The sequence below is a fragment of the Diabrotica undecimpunctata genome, chromosome 1 (genome assembly GCF_040954645.1).
Source record: "Diabrotica undecimpunctata isolate CICGRU chromosome 1, icDiaUnde3, whole genome shotgun sequence".
Taxonomy (NCBI): domain Eukaryota; kingdom Metazoa; phylum Arthropoda; class Insecta; order Coleoptera; family Chrysomelidae; genus Diabrotica; species Diabrotica undecimpunctata.
The window spans coordinates 57111033-57129861 of record NC_092803.1 but is presented as its reverse complement, the minus strand read 5'-3'; the positions used below and the strand labels follow the sequence as shown (position 1 = coordinate 57129861).

The 18829-nt window shown below is 33.8% G+C and overlaps 1 protein-coding gene across 1 annotated transcript in view; it reads left to right on the top strand.

Moving 5' to 3' along the window:
* Positions 1-18829, top strand: part of LOC140449599 (uncharacterized) — a 137184-nt gene that overhangs the window by 93510 nt on the left and 24845 nt on the right. Inside the window, exons 6-9 of the mRNA XM_072542823.1 lie at positions 5116-5355; positions 7907-8035; positions 11162-11291; positions 11345-11467. Of these exons, the coding sequence (XP_072398924.1) occupies positions 5116-5355; positions 7907-8035; positions 11162-11291; positions 11345-11467 (622 nt within the window). The remainder of the gene's footprint in view (positions 1-5115; positions 5356-7906; positions 8036-11161; positions 11292-11344; positions 11468-18829) is intronic.

Sequence of the window (18829 nt, the reverse complement as noted above, 5' to 3'; positions counted from 1 at the left end):
GATTTCTCTGCTTTGGTCATTTTTGTCATCAACCCAGGTTCCCAGATATTTATATGTCTCTACTTTTTCTATTTGGGTTTGCTCTATCATTAATCTTTCATTTCCATGTTGCGTTTTTGAGACAATCATAAATTTAGTTTTTCTCTTATTTATTTTTAGTCCGTATCTAATGCAATAATCGTTAATTTTATTTACCAATTCTTGTAGCGATTCCAGGGTGTCCGCCATTGTAACGGTGTCATCAGCGAATCTTATGTTATTTGTTATTCTTCCGTTTACAGAGATTCCATCACCCAGATCCGCTATCGCTTCCTGGAATATGGCTTCACTGTACACGTTAAACAGTAATGGTGACAGAACACAAACCTGTCTTACTCCTCTCTTTATATCTATATTTTCGGACTTTTGTTCTTCTATCTTGATATTGGCCTTCTGATTCCAATACAGATTGATAATGATTCGCAAGTCTCGTCTGTCTATATCTTTGTTTCTCAGTATTTCTATTAGTTTTTCATGTCGGACCCTGTCGAATGCCTTCTCGAAGTCGATGAAACAGGAATAAATACCTAGGTTCATATCTAGGCATCTTTGAGAGAGGACATTAAAAGCAAACAATGCCTCTCTCGTTCCCAGTCGCTTGCGGAACCCAAACTGAGTATCATCCATATCATCTTCTAGTTTTCTATATAATCTTCCATGAATCACCTTTAGAAATATTTTGAGGGTTAGGCTTATTAGTGATATTGTCCTATAGTCTGAACAATCTTTGGCATATACTGTTTTTGGTATTGCTACAAAGGTGGACACCAACCATTCCTGTGGGATTTTTCCAGTTTTATATACTTCATTAAATAGGTCCAGAAGTACAGGTAGAGTTTCATCGTCTAGACATTTCAGTAGTTCCGCAGGTATTTCGTTTGGACCTACCGTTTTTCCGTTTTTTGCGTTTCTTATTGCTTGTTCGATTTCCTCTATTATGATCTCTGGCCCCGTTTCGCTGTCGATTTCTTCCGGTTCTTGCCGATTATCCTCAAACAGATCTGTTATGTATGTCTTCCATTTTTTTAATTTCTCTTTAATTTCTATAATGATTTTTCCATTTGCGTCTTTCAGAAGGGCATCTTTCTTTTTTTTTTTTTTTCAGTGTATTTGTCATTTCCTTTATTTTCTTATGCATGTTAAAGCTATCATACTGTTTAGCATATGCCTCTATTTCACTGCATTGATTAGCAAGCCAGGTGGATTTGGCCTCTTTTATTTTCTTTCCTATCAATCTCTATAGTTCCTTGTATTTTACTTTACTCCTGCCTTTATGTTTCCTTCTTTCCTCCATTAGATCCAAGATTTCTGAAGTCATCCATCTCTGTTTTTGTCTTATTTTTGTCTGCAGTAGCTTTTCTCCTGCCTTTATTAAAGTTTCCTGTGCCATGTTCCATTTGTCATTAACATCTGTTGTTTTTATCACGTCTTGTTTGATTTTCTTTAAGTTATCATTTATTTCTTAAACAACTATTAAAATGTAAACAGATAATTATTTTGATTTCCTTATTAGTAAAAGACGGATTTGATTTGTACCTCATACAATTAGTAGATCAATTTCTGTCCCCAATTTTTTGTCGTACTGTAGAATGTACACGTATAATATCTCACACGTGGTATGGAAGCTCCTTCAGAATAAATGAGATATGTACTAATTTAAAATAAGATACAAAATACACGATACAAAATATATAAAAATCAAAAGAGGAATCAGATAAGGAGACACTTTACCCCCCAAACTCTTTAAGGTAGTTCTGGAACGCTTTCAAAGAATTGGAGTAAAAAGCCTAAGAAATCAATATCAACGGCAAAATGTTTTTCCACCTACGATTTGCGGACGACATTGTTCTGATAACAGACAACTTAAAAGAGATTGTAACTATGCTTACTAAGTTAAATGCCGTCTGTAATGAAGTTGGCTTGAATATAAATTTTGGAAAGACAAAATACATGACAAATCTGCCAACAAAATAGGATTAGTTCTTAAATATAAATACTTAGATCATAAAATACAAATTTCCAGGAACAACCAACCTTTTGAACTGCAAAGAAGAATCACTTTAGCATGGGCCTCACATGAAGATCTATCAGACATCTTCAAGTGCAACATGCCAAATTATTTGAAGGAGAAGACGTTAGACCAATGTTTGCCTCCAGTCATGAGTAACGGCACCGAAACACTTTCCTTAACCCAGACTACAGCAACCAACCTTAGAATAGCTCAAAGAAGAATAGAATGCTCGCTACTTGGACTAACTTTCAGATACAAGGTTAGAAACGAAGAAATAGGAAAGACGGGCGTCACAGATGTCACAGAGCGAATAGCGTTGGCGTTGTCACATGTGGCCAAAATGAATGACGGATGGTGGACCCAAAAGATTACAGTGTGGAGATCACGAACAGGAACGGACAGACAAAAGACGTCAAAATAATCGCTGGGAATTGGTTGCAGGAAGCTCTAGACCAGCGGTCGGGGAACCGGGGTAAATTACCCCAAATGGGGTAAAAATTAAATTTTTGGGGGTAAAAATGAAACTTTTGTGAGTAAAAAGTATATATTTTTAATTTGCTATTTTATAAACCTGTTAGTATTTTTTCAACTTAAACAATTTAGCGACATATGCAGGCCACACCATCTTACTCTCCACCACTAGAGTGTTCTCGAGTTATATCTTTGCGTAGTAAAGCACAGTCCCGGCCCCGACTACCTGCTCAGTTCGTGCTATGCCGTCAAGATACAAATACATTGACGAGTCAGAGAGCGAGTTTTTACTAATAAGTCACCATTTTATCATTAATCATCGATATATCGATCAAGGTAAGCCGCAATTTAAAAATTTAATTCAAGTATTTTACAACTATTATTTTCTGTCTCCCTTAAGATGGCAGCAAATAGAAAAAGAACATACCAAGACGAATTCCTTAATTACGGCTTTACATAAATAGAAGACAATGGTACAATGAAACCAGAGTGTGCTGTATGTGTGAAGGTACTGACTTCAGAATCTTTCAAAAAAAGTCAATTGAAGAAACATTTACAATTTAGATAATTTGCATTCACACCTGTCTTCCAAACCGCGAGAATACTTTGCAAATTTAGAAATACCTGTTAAAAGACAAATATTGAATAGCAACTTGTTTGGTACATTTGATCGGCGTCCAGCATCAAGGGCTAGCTCTGAAGTAGCCTGATTGATTGCACGAAATAAGAAACCATACACTATTGGTAAAGATTTGGTTAAACCAGCTGCTGTAAAAATGGCAGAGATTATGTGTGGTCAAAAAGAAGCAAAGAAACTTAATTCAGTGAGCTTGTCTGCGAAAATTGTGAAAGAACAAATTTCTATATTAACAGAAAATATAAAGGAACAGGTTATTTTCGTATTAAATAGGCTAAATATTTTGCTATTCAGCTTGATGAGACAACTGATTTTCGTAGCAATTCACAGCTAATGGTATATGTTCGCTACATAGGTGTAGATAATTTTGAAGAGGAATTGCTGTTTTGTTCTCCTCTCGAGTTGAGATCTCGTGAAATTGATGTCTACAATAAAGTAAATGAATATTTCAATGCGCAAAGTTTAAAATGGGAAAACTGTATTTCTGAATCTTTGCATGGAGCTCCAGCTATGCTGGATCATATTAATGGTTTTTCAGCTTTTGTAAAAAAAATAACCCAAATATTGAAGTTACTCACTGTATGATCCATCGCCAGGCCCTTATGGTCAAATATTTAGAACCTACAGTGGAAGCTGTCATGCATGATGTCATCAAGATTGTAAATTTTATCAAGGGACATGCACTAAACACGCGGCTATTTCGTGAATTATGTTAGGACGGTGAAGCTGAATATACGGACCTACTTTATTATACAGAAGTAAGGTGGCTTTCTCGCGGAAATGTACTAAATCGAGACAGAAAGTAGAACCGAACAAGACAGCTACTTTTTCAAGGTTAGCTTTGTTTTGGAAGATTGCGAAAATATTACTTTTGCTGACATCAAGGATACAATTGTAAGACATCTTATCAAACTCAGAAAGCGGTTTTCAGATTACTTTCCAGATCTTGATACACTTACTCTCAGTTGCATTGCAGATCCTTTTACATGTGAAATTGCTATGATACCAGAAGAACCTTCAGGTTTAGCAGAAGCAATTCTTGAACTTCGATCTGATATTCAATTTGAGAGTAAACCAAATCTGTTATCTTTTTGGATGTCAAAAGCTGCAAAGGCTTTCAAAATTGTACATGAAGATGCGGTTAAAAAATTGTTGCCATTTGGAACAACATATTTGTGCGAACAAGGCTTTTCCACTCTAAAGAACATAAAAACGAAGAACAGAAATCTGTTAAACGCTGAAGACTGTGTTCAAATCGCTCTTACACCAAGTCCCAATTTTGAAGCAATTGTATCGAACATGAAACCTCTCCCATGAAAATTCGCCCCCACAAAAAATATAAGCAAATGATAATTTCTAGTTATTTTGTAATTCATATGATATTTTTCTTGTATGACAAAATAACAAGAAATTATCATTTACTTATATTTTCTGTTGGGGTGAAAGTTATGGATTACTAGGTATTACATTGATAAATTGAATAAATGATGTTTAAATTAAATTTTTAATTATCGTTTTCTTTTCAAAATTATCATGGGGGCTATAACATGAAAGGTGTTAAAAAGAGGCGATTTCGTTTTGTCTTGCTCTTCGCCATGGGGTAATATCAACTTACACAAAAATATTTTGGGGTAATTATTAAAAATGTTCCCCGACCGCTGCTCTAGACCGACAGAACTGGAAGCAATTAGGGGAGGCCTGTGATCAACTTTGTACGCAGAAGTCTGGATGGTGGTGATAATACTAATTTTCTAGGGAAAAATAGGGGCCTTCAAAGTTTAAATATTTATAAGTTTTTTGATTATTTGTATATTGTTTTTAGTCAAAAAGTCATAGAAGTATAAAAGTATTCCTTTAATTTTTTAAAGTTTATTTTGGCTTCTAGCATATTGTCTCTTTTGTCATATAGAAAATAGATAACTCGAATTTGTATAGTAACTTTTCTTTATTTTTTCAGATACTTATTAGCGTTTAAAAATCTTCTGAAAAGTATAGAAAGCACTGGAATTTCGATGGTTTACGGTGTAAATTACTTTGGACAAGGTATCTTGCATTCTCAAAACTATATAAACTACATAACTCACGACGCTATTGCCAAAGATTTGCTCAACACGTCGCTGAACTATGTATCTCAAATGAAAAGGGAATACGAAGACCTATCTATTAATATGGTTAATTATGGCCACATTAAAATTAAGTAAGTATGAAAAAATCGGTCCTTAAACATTTCCGTTCGTGTGGTGTTTTTTTATGAACTTATGAACTTTATGAAAAAACATTTAAATACTATAATATTCTTCCAGGCGAAAAGCGATGTAGCATTTACATTAAGAAACTGAAAAGAAGGTTTTATAAAGATACTAAATATTCATTTACTAAAGGTTCTTCAAGGCTTGCTGTTTTTCACAATACGAATATCACTTAATGTATGCAGATCATAACAAAAACATAAGTCAAAAAGAAAATTTATTCAGCTGTTTGAAAATATATTAAAAATAATATTGTTTTCAGACTCAGAACTTAGCTTTTACTTCGAAATATTTATACAAACCATTTTCATTCATGGCCTGATGGTTTGGTAATTTTGTTTATCGAATCATCTGGTCTGAACCTTTCCTCTGACTATGTATCGTCCTTTAATAAGTTATAATAATAAATAATTATTTATAAATAAATATTATTAATAATAAATAGTAAATAAATATTTAATAAGTTATAATAATAAAATAATAATAAATTCCAGGTATAAAGTACAGGTCGTAACTAGTAAAACAATACTTTTTGAAAAAATTATTTTTTATATCTCATGATAATCTCCTTTAGCGGCGATACAAACATTCTAACGCTTTTCTCATAATTTAGTTTTGTTTGTCTACTAAAAATGTCTTGATGGGCCCCTAGAGGAGAAGGCACCGTAGGTTTACTTATTGTATCTCAAATATCAAACCTTTATATTTGAACCTGGAAATAGAAAATCAAATCCAGTCTAATGCTGTAACGTAATTATTTTGCCTACCTCTAGGGTAAGAACATGGGGGTAGAAAAATTGGGAGCAGAAACTATGGGGGCGAAGATAAGACAAGCAAAATAAACGCTACTAGTGCGAACGACACTCAGTTGGTTGTTGGAGAGCTGGGGTCGTGGATAAGTTGAAATAAATGGGTCGGATTGGGGTATCTACACAATGAATGAAATAAAAAGGTTACTTACATAAATCTCCTGGACAAATGGGCAAAAAAAGACAAGAAGAAATACCTCTAGCTATTTAAAAGGGACGCCGCTTCGAGAAAACTTCCTGCTGGAGCAAAGGAAGTTTCTTCCTTCCTAAAAAGTAAACATACAAAAAGGTTAGGAGATTTTCTAAAATAAAAACAAAAATGGATCAGAGAAACAAATCAAAACGTTTATTTTTGTCTCATACAAACAGTTATCAACACATAAATGGCATAAAAAATATACTATATAAATAGTTGCCAAATACAGAATAAAAAAACTTACATGTGTCCGTTTACAAACTCCGTTTACAAAGCGGTTGGAGATACTACAAAAACTTACAAATATTACCGCACAGAGATTAACCTTTTTTTAAAACAAACAAAACAAATAAATATCGAAACAAATGAAGCTAGCTGTCATATGTTAGCATTAAATTTAAAAAAACAATTAAAATGACAACTAAGTTAAACCAAAAAATTTACAATTTATTATTACAAAATCCTTTTAAATTTTAACGAAAGCAATTATTAATAATTATCAAAAATAATGTCTGTCTTTACTTTAAAATTAATATGTTAAATGTTACCTTGATTTCACTGTTTAGCACTTAACTTTCAAAAAAACTTGTTAACATCTATGGGACTCTATCTGGACATATTCTCCAACAGGGACAAAGCAAACCATTTCCATACTCAGGGACGAACAATCAATAGATGTAAAATTAGGTTCTGTGGAGGAAGCAAGCTGACAACGGGGACATCCTATATAATAATTTTCCAAATTTCTTCAGTGCCGGTTCACAAATCTTATGGTGATTACTTTGTTCTAAACTGCCATATTACAGAGAGTATTATCACCTTAACCGGTCTTAAGACATAACACAAAAAAAATCTTTCTACTCTGGCATCTCTTGCTCACTCCATTGTAGCACGTCTGCTCTGCTTGGGGCTTAAATGTCGACTTCCAATGCCTTACATTTTACAAATTTCAACGCAAAATAAATTTCCCTTTACGTCTCACAGCTAGTTTTTGCCTACAAACTTAAAACAAACAATCTACCCTTTTTTGACCTCGTTCTTAGCAACGAACCAACAAAAAAACTTCTTGATTATTTACTTTTAAATTGGTTAACTGGAAATTTTTTACCTCACAATACATACAGAGAATAGGGGAATATTAATGTAAACAAAAACAAAAAAAATATTCTCGGTTAATACGTCTTAGAAAAACCGTATACCTGACTTGCAATATTATATTAGGGGACTCGAAACAACTTTTAAATATTCCAGTTGATTGCGTTTTAACGACGAAAGACAAAAACAGCTGAATATCAAAACTTGATATTTAGAATCTCAACTTAAAATGCCATAATATATTGATCGTTTTAAAATTCATTTGCAAACAGAAAAACGAAAATATTCCACCAAATTTAAAACGCTATAGTATATAAATCGATAATGTGCACCACAATCTTTTGACCATTTTATTTGGTTTATATTTTTACAGTCATTAATTTCATACCTATTTACTAGGAATGATATAATAATGAAAAATACCGTAAGGTTACCAAACTACTCCGAAGCTTTGGAATATTTCGACATGATGGCGACCTACACAGACGAATTACGGAAAATTCAAAGGTCCCTTCGAGTTCTTATACAGTAAGTAGGTACCCAAATATTATTATAATTACATAAGTAAATAATAAATAAAATAAAAATGTTTCAATGGTTTTCACTTTTTTTAACGCCTAGCACTGTTTTTATAATTTTTTGGCAAATTTCTAGTGTTAACCACGTGTTAACTACTGTTTTTGACGTTATTATTTTTCGTCTTCATCTTCTTCTTCTTCCTCCTCAGCTTTTCCCTTTTCAGGGGTCGCTTTTGTTTACTCTTCTTCGCCTCTGGTAGTGGCTGGGTGTATTGAGTAGCTCAGTAACTATCAGTGCCTATCAGGCCGGATAGGAGCAGGATGTGTATCAGGAGGGGAATCAGGCAGTAAAAACCTGTCTAAAATCGTTTAAGGCCGATATCATTTCATATTTTTTTCAAAAATTTTTGGCATTGACGTAATGTCACTGTTATTTCACTTTTTTATCTATTTACTAGGTGCATCAACATATGTAGTCATTAGCTCTATTCGGGGTTAAAAAATATATAGGTTTTTGTACAATCCTATGAATTTAACGTAATATAAATATATAGTGACTAGTTATAGTTTTCTCTTTTATAGGTAACGTTAAAGGTATATTACATTTTTTTATTTCTTGTGAATATGCTGGGCATTCGAGTAGAATATTTGGGACATTAAAAAAAGCAAACTACAAAACAAGCGATCACAGAAGGCAAAAACTTACACGAGTAAACTAAATTTTCAGGCGAGATAAAATTCTCGCTGAGTAGAGAAGCTTAAGAGGGTTTTAAACCTGTGCTTCAAATGCAAATACTATTAATAAACACGAGTTGGTTACACTCCTTAATATCCGCTACCAGTATAGAATTATTATTTTTAAGAATTGAAGTCAATATCTACAAGACCATGTTGTCAACCATGTGTCAACACCATGGTTTACACTAGAGGTTAAACAAAAATGTCACCAAAAAAAAGAAAGCTTTCCTAAAATATAAGTCAGAAAAAACGAATGAATCATATGAAGAATATAAAAGAATAAGAACTGAAACTCATCAAATGGTAAGAAAAACAAAAACAGACTACTGGGAAAGATTCACAAAAGGACTAGAGATGGATTTCTATGGACAACAGAAACAAGTATGGCGCTTCATAAGACAACAAAGAAGCGAAATGAAAGAACTAGTTGAAATAGAACACATACAAGAGGATACATGGGTGGCCTTCCTGATAGAAATGTTTAAAAAACAAAACGAAGAACCTTCACCAGAAACGCCAAATATAATAACTGAGTAAAAGACCGAAATCTCCCCAAACCATGTGTAAGAAGGAATAAACAAATTAAAAAACAGAAAGTCACCAGGAGAAGATCAAATACCAAATGAACTCTTAAAATATGGAGGTGATCATCTTGTACAACAACTGCAACTTCTTATTAATAAAATAATCACCACGAACAGAATACCAGATGAATGGAGGAGAGCGATTATGGTGATGTTCTTCAAAAAAGGAGATAAGAAAGACCCCAATAATTATCGAGCAATAAATCTATTAAATACAACACTCAAATTGACAACAAGAATAATAGCGACAAAAATAAACGAACGAATATCTCTGCAAGAGGAACAGCAAGAATTTCGGACAGGAAGATCATGCACGGATGCAGTTTTTGTAATAAGACAAATAAAAGAAAAGTCGCTGGAATACAACAAACCAGCCTATATGTGTCTAATAAATTTCAAGAAAGCGTTTGATAGAGTGAGAATTCGGGACGCGATACATTTATTATATGAAAAGGGAATATCACTGGATTTAGTAAAAATCATTGCGAATATATATAAAGATAACATAGCTATGGTAAGATGTAAAGGAAAACTATCGCAACCTATCAAATATGAAACTGGCATTAGACAAGGAGATTCGCTGAGCCCATTAATATTTAATCTGATAATGGATGAAATCATAAAGAAAGTTAAAAAAAGAAGAGGATATAGAATGGGAGAAAAGGAAATAAGGATAATATGCTACGCCGACGACGTCAGAATAACAGCCGAAAATGAAGATGGCCTACAAAGATTAATTAAAGAATTCGAAGATACGGCGCTCATATACAACATGGAGATCTCAACAGAGAAAACTAAAGCGATAGTGATATCAGCGGAACCGAGAAGATGTAAACTAGTCGTAAATAACAAAATAATAGAACAAGTGATGGAAACTGAATACTTGGGAATAAAACTGTCAAGCTACGGAAAAGTGGAAGAAGAAGTACAAAAAGAAGTGAACATGGCAAACAGAGCAGCAGGATGTCTCAACAACACAATCTGGAGAAACAAATACCTCACAACGGAAACGAAAACCAGGATATATAAATCAACAATAAGACCGATAATGACGTACACAGCGGAAACAAGAGCAGATACGGCGAAAACACAAAGACTACTGGAAACAACAGAAATGAAAGTCTTACGAAAAATAACCAACCAAACTCTAAGAGACAGAGTAAGAAGTGAGGAAATACGAGCGAGATGTGGTATAGAGGAAATAAACGCGTGGACCAAAAGAAAAAAAGTGGAATGGAATCAACACATCAAAAGAATGACAGAAAATAGAATAGTACGAATAGCAAGAGACAAATCGCCAAATGGAAGAAGATCATTGGGACGACCGAGGAAAAGATGGTAGACAACGTCAATTGATGCTAAAAACCGAAGTAAAACAGGCATTTTGCCTATTTATAAAGTAGGAAGAAGAAGAAGAAGAAGAAGAAGTCAATATCGTCTGTGTACAAATTTTTTATTGGGTTTTCGCTCGACTCAAACACCTAACAACGCAATATGTGAGGTATTTTGTATTTTTATTTAACTGAGTCTTAGGTTTACTGTAGCTTCATTTTCCTCGTGTCTTCAATTTTGCAATTACTGAACTTAAATTTCAATTGCCACCATATCGGTCTGTTCATAAAATTCGATGCCCTACTGCAAATAGGTTGTGATAAGTTAGTACTGAAAAAGAGTTGATATCTTAAACACATTTATCCTCGTAATTTCACATTTTAGGTGAACTTCATTCAAATATGAATAAACACCTCTTTATAGTTTACAATGTATTTATTTTATTTGAAAGATTTGTATTTTACCTTAGTTAAATTTTTAAGGGACTATGTAGACGAAAATCTCCAAAATTCTGCGAACACGGAGGCAATGGGAATAGCCATATTAGTACTAGTACTATCTGTTTCGCCGGTAATCATCTGGCTTGTACGAAACGCGGTAGCTACTATACAGGTTAGTAATAATATGGCTTGATGTTAAAATTGTGTAGCTAACCGTTTGCTCAGTTATATGCTGCCAATTTAGCTAAAAAGGCCAAGGAATTGAAGCGAGAGAAAAAGAAAAGCGATTTATTGCTTTTCCAGATGCTGCCACCGATTGTGGCAACTCAGCTGAAGCAAACCAGACAGGTATGCATTTTAAATATAAGAGTTGTTCTAAAAGTTTTTAATTATATATCATATATTATCACAGGAATAAATAAAAAATTGTTATAGAAATTTTCTACTACCACTCTTTATGATAGCAATTTTAAAGTTTAAAATACAGGTATTTAATACATTTAATACTATTATATGCTTATCAAACCTGTGTAAGTAAAAGACGAATAAAATTATTAGCGCACGCCATTGCCAGATTATGATTATAGATCATTTATCAACGTCTATAATAATAATTGACATACAGTTAAATACCTAGTCATAGAATAACGGACTTGTTAAAGTATATAATAAAACATGACAATGCTGACCAGTAGAAAAGAACAGTAGATTATCTAAGCCGCAAGTTAGAGTATTTTTACTATATTTTTGTTTTATTACATGAAGCTTGTTGAGCTTTTAAAAAACAGTAACGTATGTAGGAGTTATAGAAGACTTAAGTATTTTAATTTGACAATGTATGTAAACAAAATTAAGTTTTCTAATTTATAATTATACAGTGTGTCTGTAAAGTATGGAATAATTTCGATATTTACTAAATGAAAAGCCTTTTTAAAAAACTCTAAAGCACGTCGATTTTTAAGTTTAATATTCTACATTCTACAACAAAATTTCATTATAAAAGGTGATACACATTAAGGTGATGACGTCATCGCCTCTTTTTTGAATGTAACACCCTATATTTAGAAAATAAATTATTTATTATCAATTGCAAAAAAGTAGCTCACTACTAGTTTTTAGTGAAATGTAGTTATTTTTAGTAACGTTCAATAACAATGAAGTAGTACAATAATTGTATTAATTCGTGAATGTTCTGTATTATTGCTTAGAATTAATTTTAAGTAGAAATGAATTTGAGTGTAAAGCAAAGAATTGAAATACTCATGATGATTAGATACGGAGACAAATCGCGGTGGAAGTGTGTGGAATTTATTTAATGATAAATATCCCGAAAGACCCGTAACGCAGTCAACAGTAAGATTGAAAAGAAATTTCGAGAAACTGGTATGGTTGAAAATGCATGCAAATCAGGTCGTCCCTCTGTAAATTATGATACAACATTAGATGTTCTACTTGCTTATAAAGAAGGTGCGCACACCTCTGTTCATAAGTTTACTCGTGATCTCGATGTTTGCAAAACAACGGTACACAAAGTAATAAAACTTGCGCCCCTTTAGATGCACACTTGTACAAAAATTAAACGAGGATGATCCAGAAAATTCACAAAAACATAAAAGAATAGAATTTTGCGAAACAATAATGGATAACTGCCACCGAAACTCTCTCTTGGTTCAAATATTATATTTTCTGATCAGGCTACATTCACATTAAATCGCAAGGTTAACCATCAGAATTGTAGATACTGGGCAAAAGAAAACCTCAACTGGTTGCGGAAAAATCATACACAATACCCACAAAAGGTAAACGTATGGGCTGGCATTGTAAAAAATATGTAGAATCATCGGTCCCTACTTTTTCGAAGGTAATTTAAACAGGCCAGTTTCAGTCAACTGAAGCCATACCTTCAGTTTTTAAGAGGGTACCTAGTACCTACTTTAGTTAATTTATTCCCCAGTAGAATTAATCCTGGAAGTTTTGATGAAAGTTTATGGTTTCAATAGGATGGTGCGCCTCCGCATTATACTGTAGATATTCGAAGATACCTAAATGAAATTTTTCCGAACAAGTAGATTGGAAGACGTGGACATATTGAATGGCCAGCGAGGTCGCCAGACCTCAATCCTTTGGATTATTTTATGTGGGGTCATTTGAAGAATGTTGTTTATAAAACGAAACCTGCAAAAAACAAAAATTCGTAAAGAAATAAACAATATTTCTCAAGAAACCATAAACAAGGTTTTATAAGAATTTGTACAACGTTTGGGCTACTGTCAAATACAACAAGGGCTACAATTCGAACATTTAAGATAAAGTCATGTATTAATTACTGGATTCACCATAAAAACACTCTCCACTGCCCCTAAAATCTTAGTGAATAACCACCCTCTCCCAGTCGTCGATCACCCCAAAATTCTAGGACTAATATTCGACTCCCGACTTTCTTGGAAACAACATATTCAGGAAACTAGAGCAGAGTGCCTAAAACGTTTAAATATTATCAAAACACTTTCCCACCACCAATGGGGCGCTAGCGAATGTACACTATTAAAAGTATATAGGTCTCTTATTCGCTCTAAACTCGATTACGGCAGCTTTATATATATATATATATATATATATATATATATATATATGTCAGCATCCAAAACATCCTTACAAACCCTTAATTCAGTGCATAATACTGCTATTCGCCTCTGTTTAGGAGCTTTTCGTAGCAGCCCAGCTCAGAGCATCTACCGCGAAGCCAACGAACCCCCTCTTTGGCTTAGGCGCCAATATTTCCTCCTTTCTTATGCTGCCTCTACTTCAGCTAACCTTTCTAACCCAGTACACACACTGTTGAGATTACCCAACTATACTAGTACTCACCGACCTGCTCCACGTATACACACTATCGCCCTCCTACTTCCAACTTTAATACCACATATAAATTTATCCCTAACTAACCCTCTCCCGATCCCGCAGAATTATCCTTGGACCAAAACTTTACCGAAATTTAATGTGTTACTAATACTGTTACTAAGGCAAAAACCAACCAGGATTTGATTAAGAAATCCTTACTAGAAATTCTTAATTTTAAGAAATTCGATCGGGTACTCTACACTGACGCATCAAAGAGCGAAACGGGGGTTGGTTGTGCGGTTACCACTACGGAAACAGTCGTTAGTTCATGTCAAATACCTGCCACATGCAGCGTTCACACTGGTGAACTGTATGCTATTTACCAAGCCTTCAAACTCTGTACAGCACCCAATCAACATATTGCCATTTGTACAGACTCCCTTGCCTCTATCCAGTCCATCAATAATCTATTTACTAATCACCCTCTTGTAGAAAAAATCCATGACACTTACCAAAATCTTATCATCCACGACATCCATATCACTATCATATGGATTCCCTCCCACATCGGTTTTATGGGTAACGACAACGCCGATCGCTTTGCCAAAGAAGCTGCTGTATCCAATTGTACACCACATAATATACAAATTGCCAGTGACCTAAAAACTAGTATAAAGAAACTCGTACGAAATTACTGGCAGAATCATTGGAAACAATCCACTACATTTTTACACCAAATAGATCAGACGATTAAGCGGTTCGTTATCCCTGGTATAACTAGAAATGAGATAGTTGTTGCTAGAAGATTACGTATCGGTCACACCAGATTTACACATGGTCACCTAATGAATTCTACACCTAAGCCAATCTGTCACTATTGTCAATATCCACTAAGCGTTCTACACATCCTTGTGAACTGCCCTCATTACAATAAACGACGCCAAGAACTGGGCATGAAGGGCGACATCACAGATATATATTATCGAACCAGAGTCAAGTCATCACAGCTATCCAGTTCCTGAAGCTAGAAAACCTACTAAATAATATATAACTATAGTATATTATAATATGTAATTGTACCTTATATATAATTGTATCCACGGTGCCTCGTGCTAATGGCCGAAGCTGTCACAAGCACGTTAAATAAATTAAATCAAAAAAAAATTACTGGATTACTTTCAAGTTATTTATTATAATTTATTAATATTAGAAATCAATAAAAATTAATTTTCTAAGCTCATATCTTTCAAATTATATCCGTTAGACTCCCAGTATTATACTTTTTTGGAATCAGCTTATTTTTATCGATCTAAAAATGTCCTAAAATACAGGGTGTTACGTTTAAAAAAAAAAAAGAGCCGATGACGTCATCACATTAATGTGTATCACCTTGTATAATAAAATTTTATTGTAAAATGTAGAACATTAAACTTAAAAATCGGCGTGTATTAGATTTTTTTTAAAAGGCTTTTCATTTAGAAAATCCATACTTTACAGACACACTGTATGAGGCAATATTGACAAAGTAGTTCGACATCCACTTAAGGTCAAAACATCAACTAGCATCTGAAGAAAACTCGTCGGATGATGAAGAACTATCTTAGTCACTATTATTCACATAAATAATTAATGGTTCAATTGAAATATCCACTCTAGTTCCTAGATCCCACATTTTGCTTTCTTCTTTTCTAGTATATGCAATGCAATTTTTCCATGTCGGGTGTCACATTTTCTGTAGCAGTAGCTAGCAGGCCTTTCATGTCATCCATTGTAAAAGGTAACTTTTTCTTCGCTACCTAATTTTTATTTGAGCCCGTATAAGCTCGATAGGGTTCAGCTCGCAATGATAAGTAGGGCAGCCGCATTATGTTCTTATCAGCCCTTTCGTCGACAACATATTTCTTGTATTCGGGTATATGTCTCCCTGCAAGATTTATTAGTTCTACTTTTGTCCAACATAGTGTCATGGAATGATTTATTTTTTTGAGAGATCCAGTTCATGCTATCAACTTTCCGCCAAGCATTTGTTGGTGACGGCTCCAATTGGCGACTATGGTAAGACGCATTTTTCATAACGACGACAGAATTTGGCTTAAGGATAAATATAGTCTTTGAAAACTAATCTTCAAATTTTTGGGGTATTCATTTCTTGATGATTGTCATTGATTTTCTTGGATTCGAAAAGTAACAAGCCGTTATTAAAAAAACCCAAATTACTGCCTATGTCTGTTAATAAGTGTCCATCCTTTGTCTTCTCAATAAAGGCATTATTCGGCCAGGTTTCGTCTTAATAGTAGATTTTCATTTCTTCACGACGATAGTCTTTAGCGTTCTTTTTTTTTTTCATGTATTATGTTCGGTTAAAAAATAATTACTTCTCTTTCTATAATAATATTGGTCCTACTTCTTTTTATATATTTAATATTCATTTCAATTAATATTCCCAATAATATACGTAGTAATATTTTGGGTATGAAATCGCCGAAATCTATTTTGGCTGCGACCTTTTATAAGGTTGAAATTCCATTTCTAAAAATTTTCTGTGGCAAAAAGATTTTTTGTCTAATGCCATCTCTCTCTCTCACACACACACACATTTCTAAAAAGAATGTATTTTAGAATGTGTTTACTTCCTGTTTTTTCAATTTGTTTAAGAGACTTATCTTTACTTTGTTTGGATTGTTTTACAATTTTGTAAACACTTTAGTCAAATCACTACACATAGTAACAACGTCAATGACAAACATATTTTCATTTATTTCACACAATTTCATATTTTCCTTAAGGTCCACAATCTATCTATCTATCTATACAGCCCTTGCTGTCCAATTTTAGACATAGGCCTCCTCTTCCTTCTTCTACGTCTCTCTATTGTAGGCAGTTTGTATCCACTTAGGGCCTGCGTGTTTCTTCAAGTCATCTGACCATCGCATTTGTGGCCTTCCTCTTTTTCATTTGTAACTATATGGTCTCCAGTGTATAAGTATCTTATTTCATCTGTCGTCTTTCTGTCTTATGGTATGTCCAGCGAACTTCCACTTAAGTTTTGCTATCTGCGTTAATACATCGGTCACTTTTGTTTTGTTGCGAATCCAAGTATTTCTTTTCTTGTCTGATAGCCTGATGTTCAGCATTTGTCTTTCCATGGCTCTTTGGGTCTTTGCTATTTTTTCCATGTTTTCCTTTGTAAACGTCCAAGTTTGAGAACCGTAAGTGAGGTCCACAATACACGTTCTATATAATAGTTTTTTCACCTTCCGAAAAATGTTGCGACGACGACGATTTTTTTATGACTATTTTCGAAATTCATATTTATTCAATGGTAGCTTATCCCACCTGTATACACACATCGATCATGTTGAGTTTTGATGCGGTTAAGTGTGCATTAGGTCTTACGTGGTAGGTTAAATCCAGGAGGTCTCTCTGTGACGCAAGGTATAATTGTGTTTGGTTGAGCTTCCGATAATTTATGAGTCCATTTCGTGATCATGTTGAACTCGATAGCTGCGGCCACTTCTGCGGTTTCTATGGGAGTTTTTTTGGAGTGCAGTTGACTTTTGATTACATCTTCTATAAAGTTATGTATCGGCAGCGTCATGTTTTAAGGATCTTTTTATATTCTTTGGTCAGAAGATTGAGTCAGCGAAGGTGTGGTGGTGTAATATCGGTCAGTACTGGTAGTAAATAGATTGGTGTGGATTTGATTACTCCAGCGATCATTGTTACAGTGTTATTTAGTTAGACATCAATATTTTGAATGTGAGCGCTGTTGATTCATATTGGTAAGCAATACTCATTTACAAAATAAACAACAGCTAAGCCGAAAGACCTAAGTGTAAATGCCAATACTCCCATGTTGTGCTGCAAAGCTGCTGAATGTCTGTGAAAAGGGGACAATCAAAGTGGTTGGCATTATACCATAGTTTAAAACTTGTTAAAGTTGCTTGTATTACACGATGGGCAAAATAGTCCCACTTTCGAGCATAAAAAAGAATCTGCCCTATAGGTTAAATCCTATAACATCGATCTCATGTCATTATTTTAATAAATATAACAATGATTGTCATCTAATTTAAAGGTTTTTAAACCTATTTCAGTAGCTAGGTTCAACTACTTTTAAAATGTTTCACTGATGATGATCCGACTGGACCGAAAACGTTTTAAAAAGTTGTAGTCCTTTTGGATAAAATTTAATTATCTTTTAATAAAATAAAATATACAAATATACGCTAGAAGTCTTTTTTTATTCTCTAAAGCGTTCTGTTCAGTGTCAGGTCTAGGTATTTTGGTTATTTATTGTGGTTGAGTCGTATATTATTAAAGTGAACATTGAGTGTTCTTGAAGCCATATTGTTGTTTAGTTGAAGCTGTTTACTGCGGTGTTAGAAGTGGTAAATCTTACAAAAAAAATTCGTGCGTCACTGCAAGACCAAGAATAACGCTTAATCGTCATCAGCATTTCTTGAAATTTAGTGCCTACAATTTTGAAACTAATCTATAAGAAGTACGGTATTAAACCCAATATACCAATATGTATAAAAAGGAAGGTTTTTTAACAATGTTTGATCCCTTATCCAGAAATTGTAGCACTTACTAAAAAATATTTAAAAAAACTATCGATTTTGGATTTAACCCTAAAAGATAGAATTTCAAATGTCATTATAAGAGCCAGAAGAGTGATTACAGATGATGTGGAAAGAATAGCACATATAAAGTGAAACTACGCTGGACTAGATAAACTAAACTCCCTTTCGGGAGAAATAAAGGAAACCTATGTTCAGCAAAGAAAGCTACAGGCTGTGTGATGATAATGATATTGGATTTACAGTTATCATTCTGAATACAAACAAAACTCAACCACTTGATTAT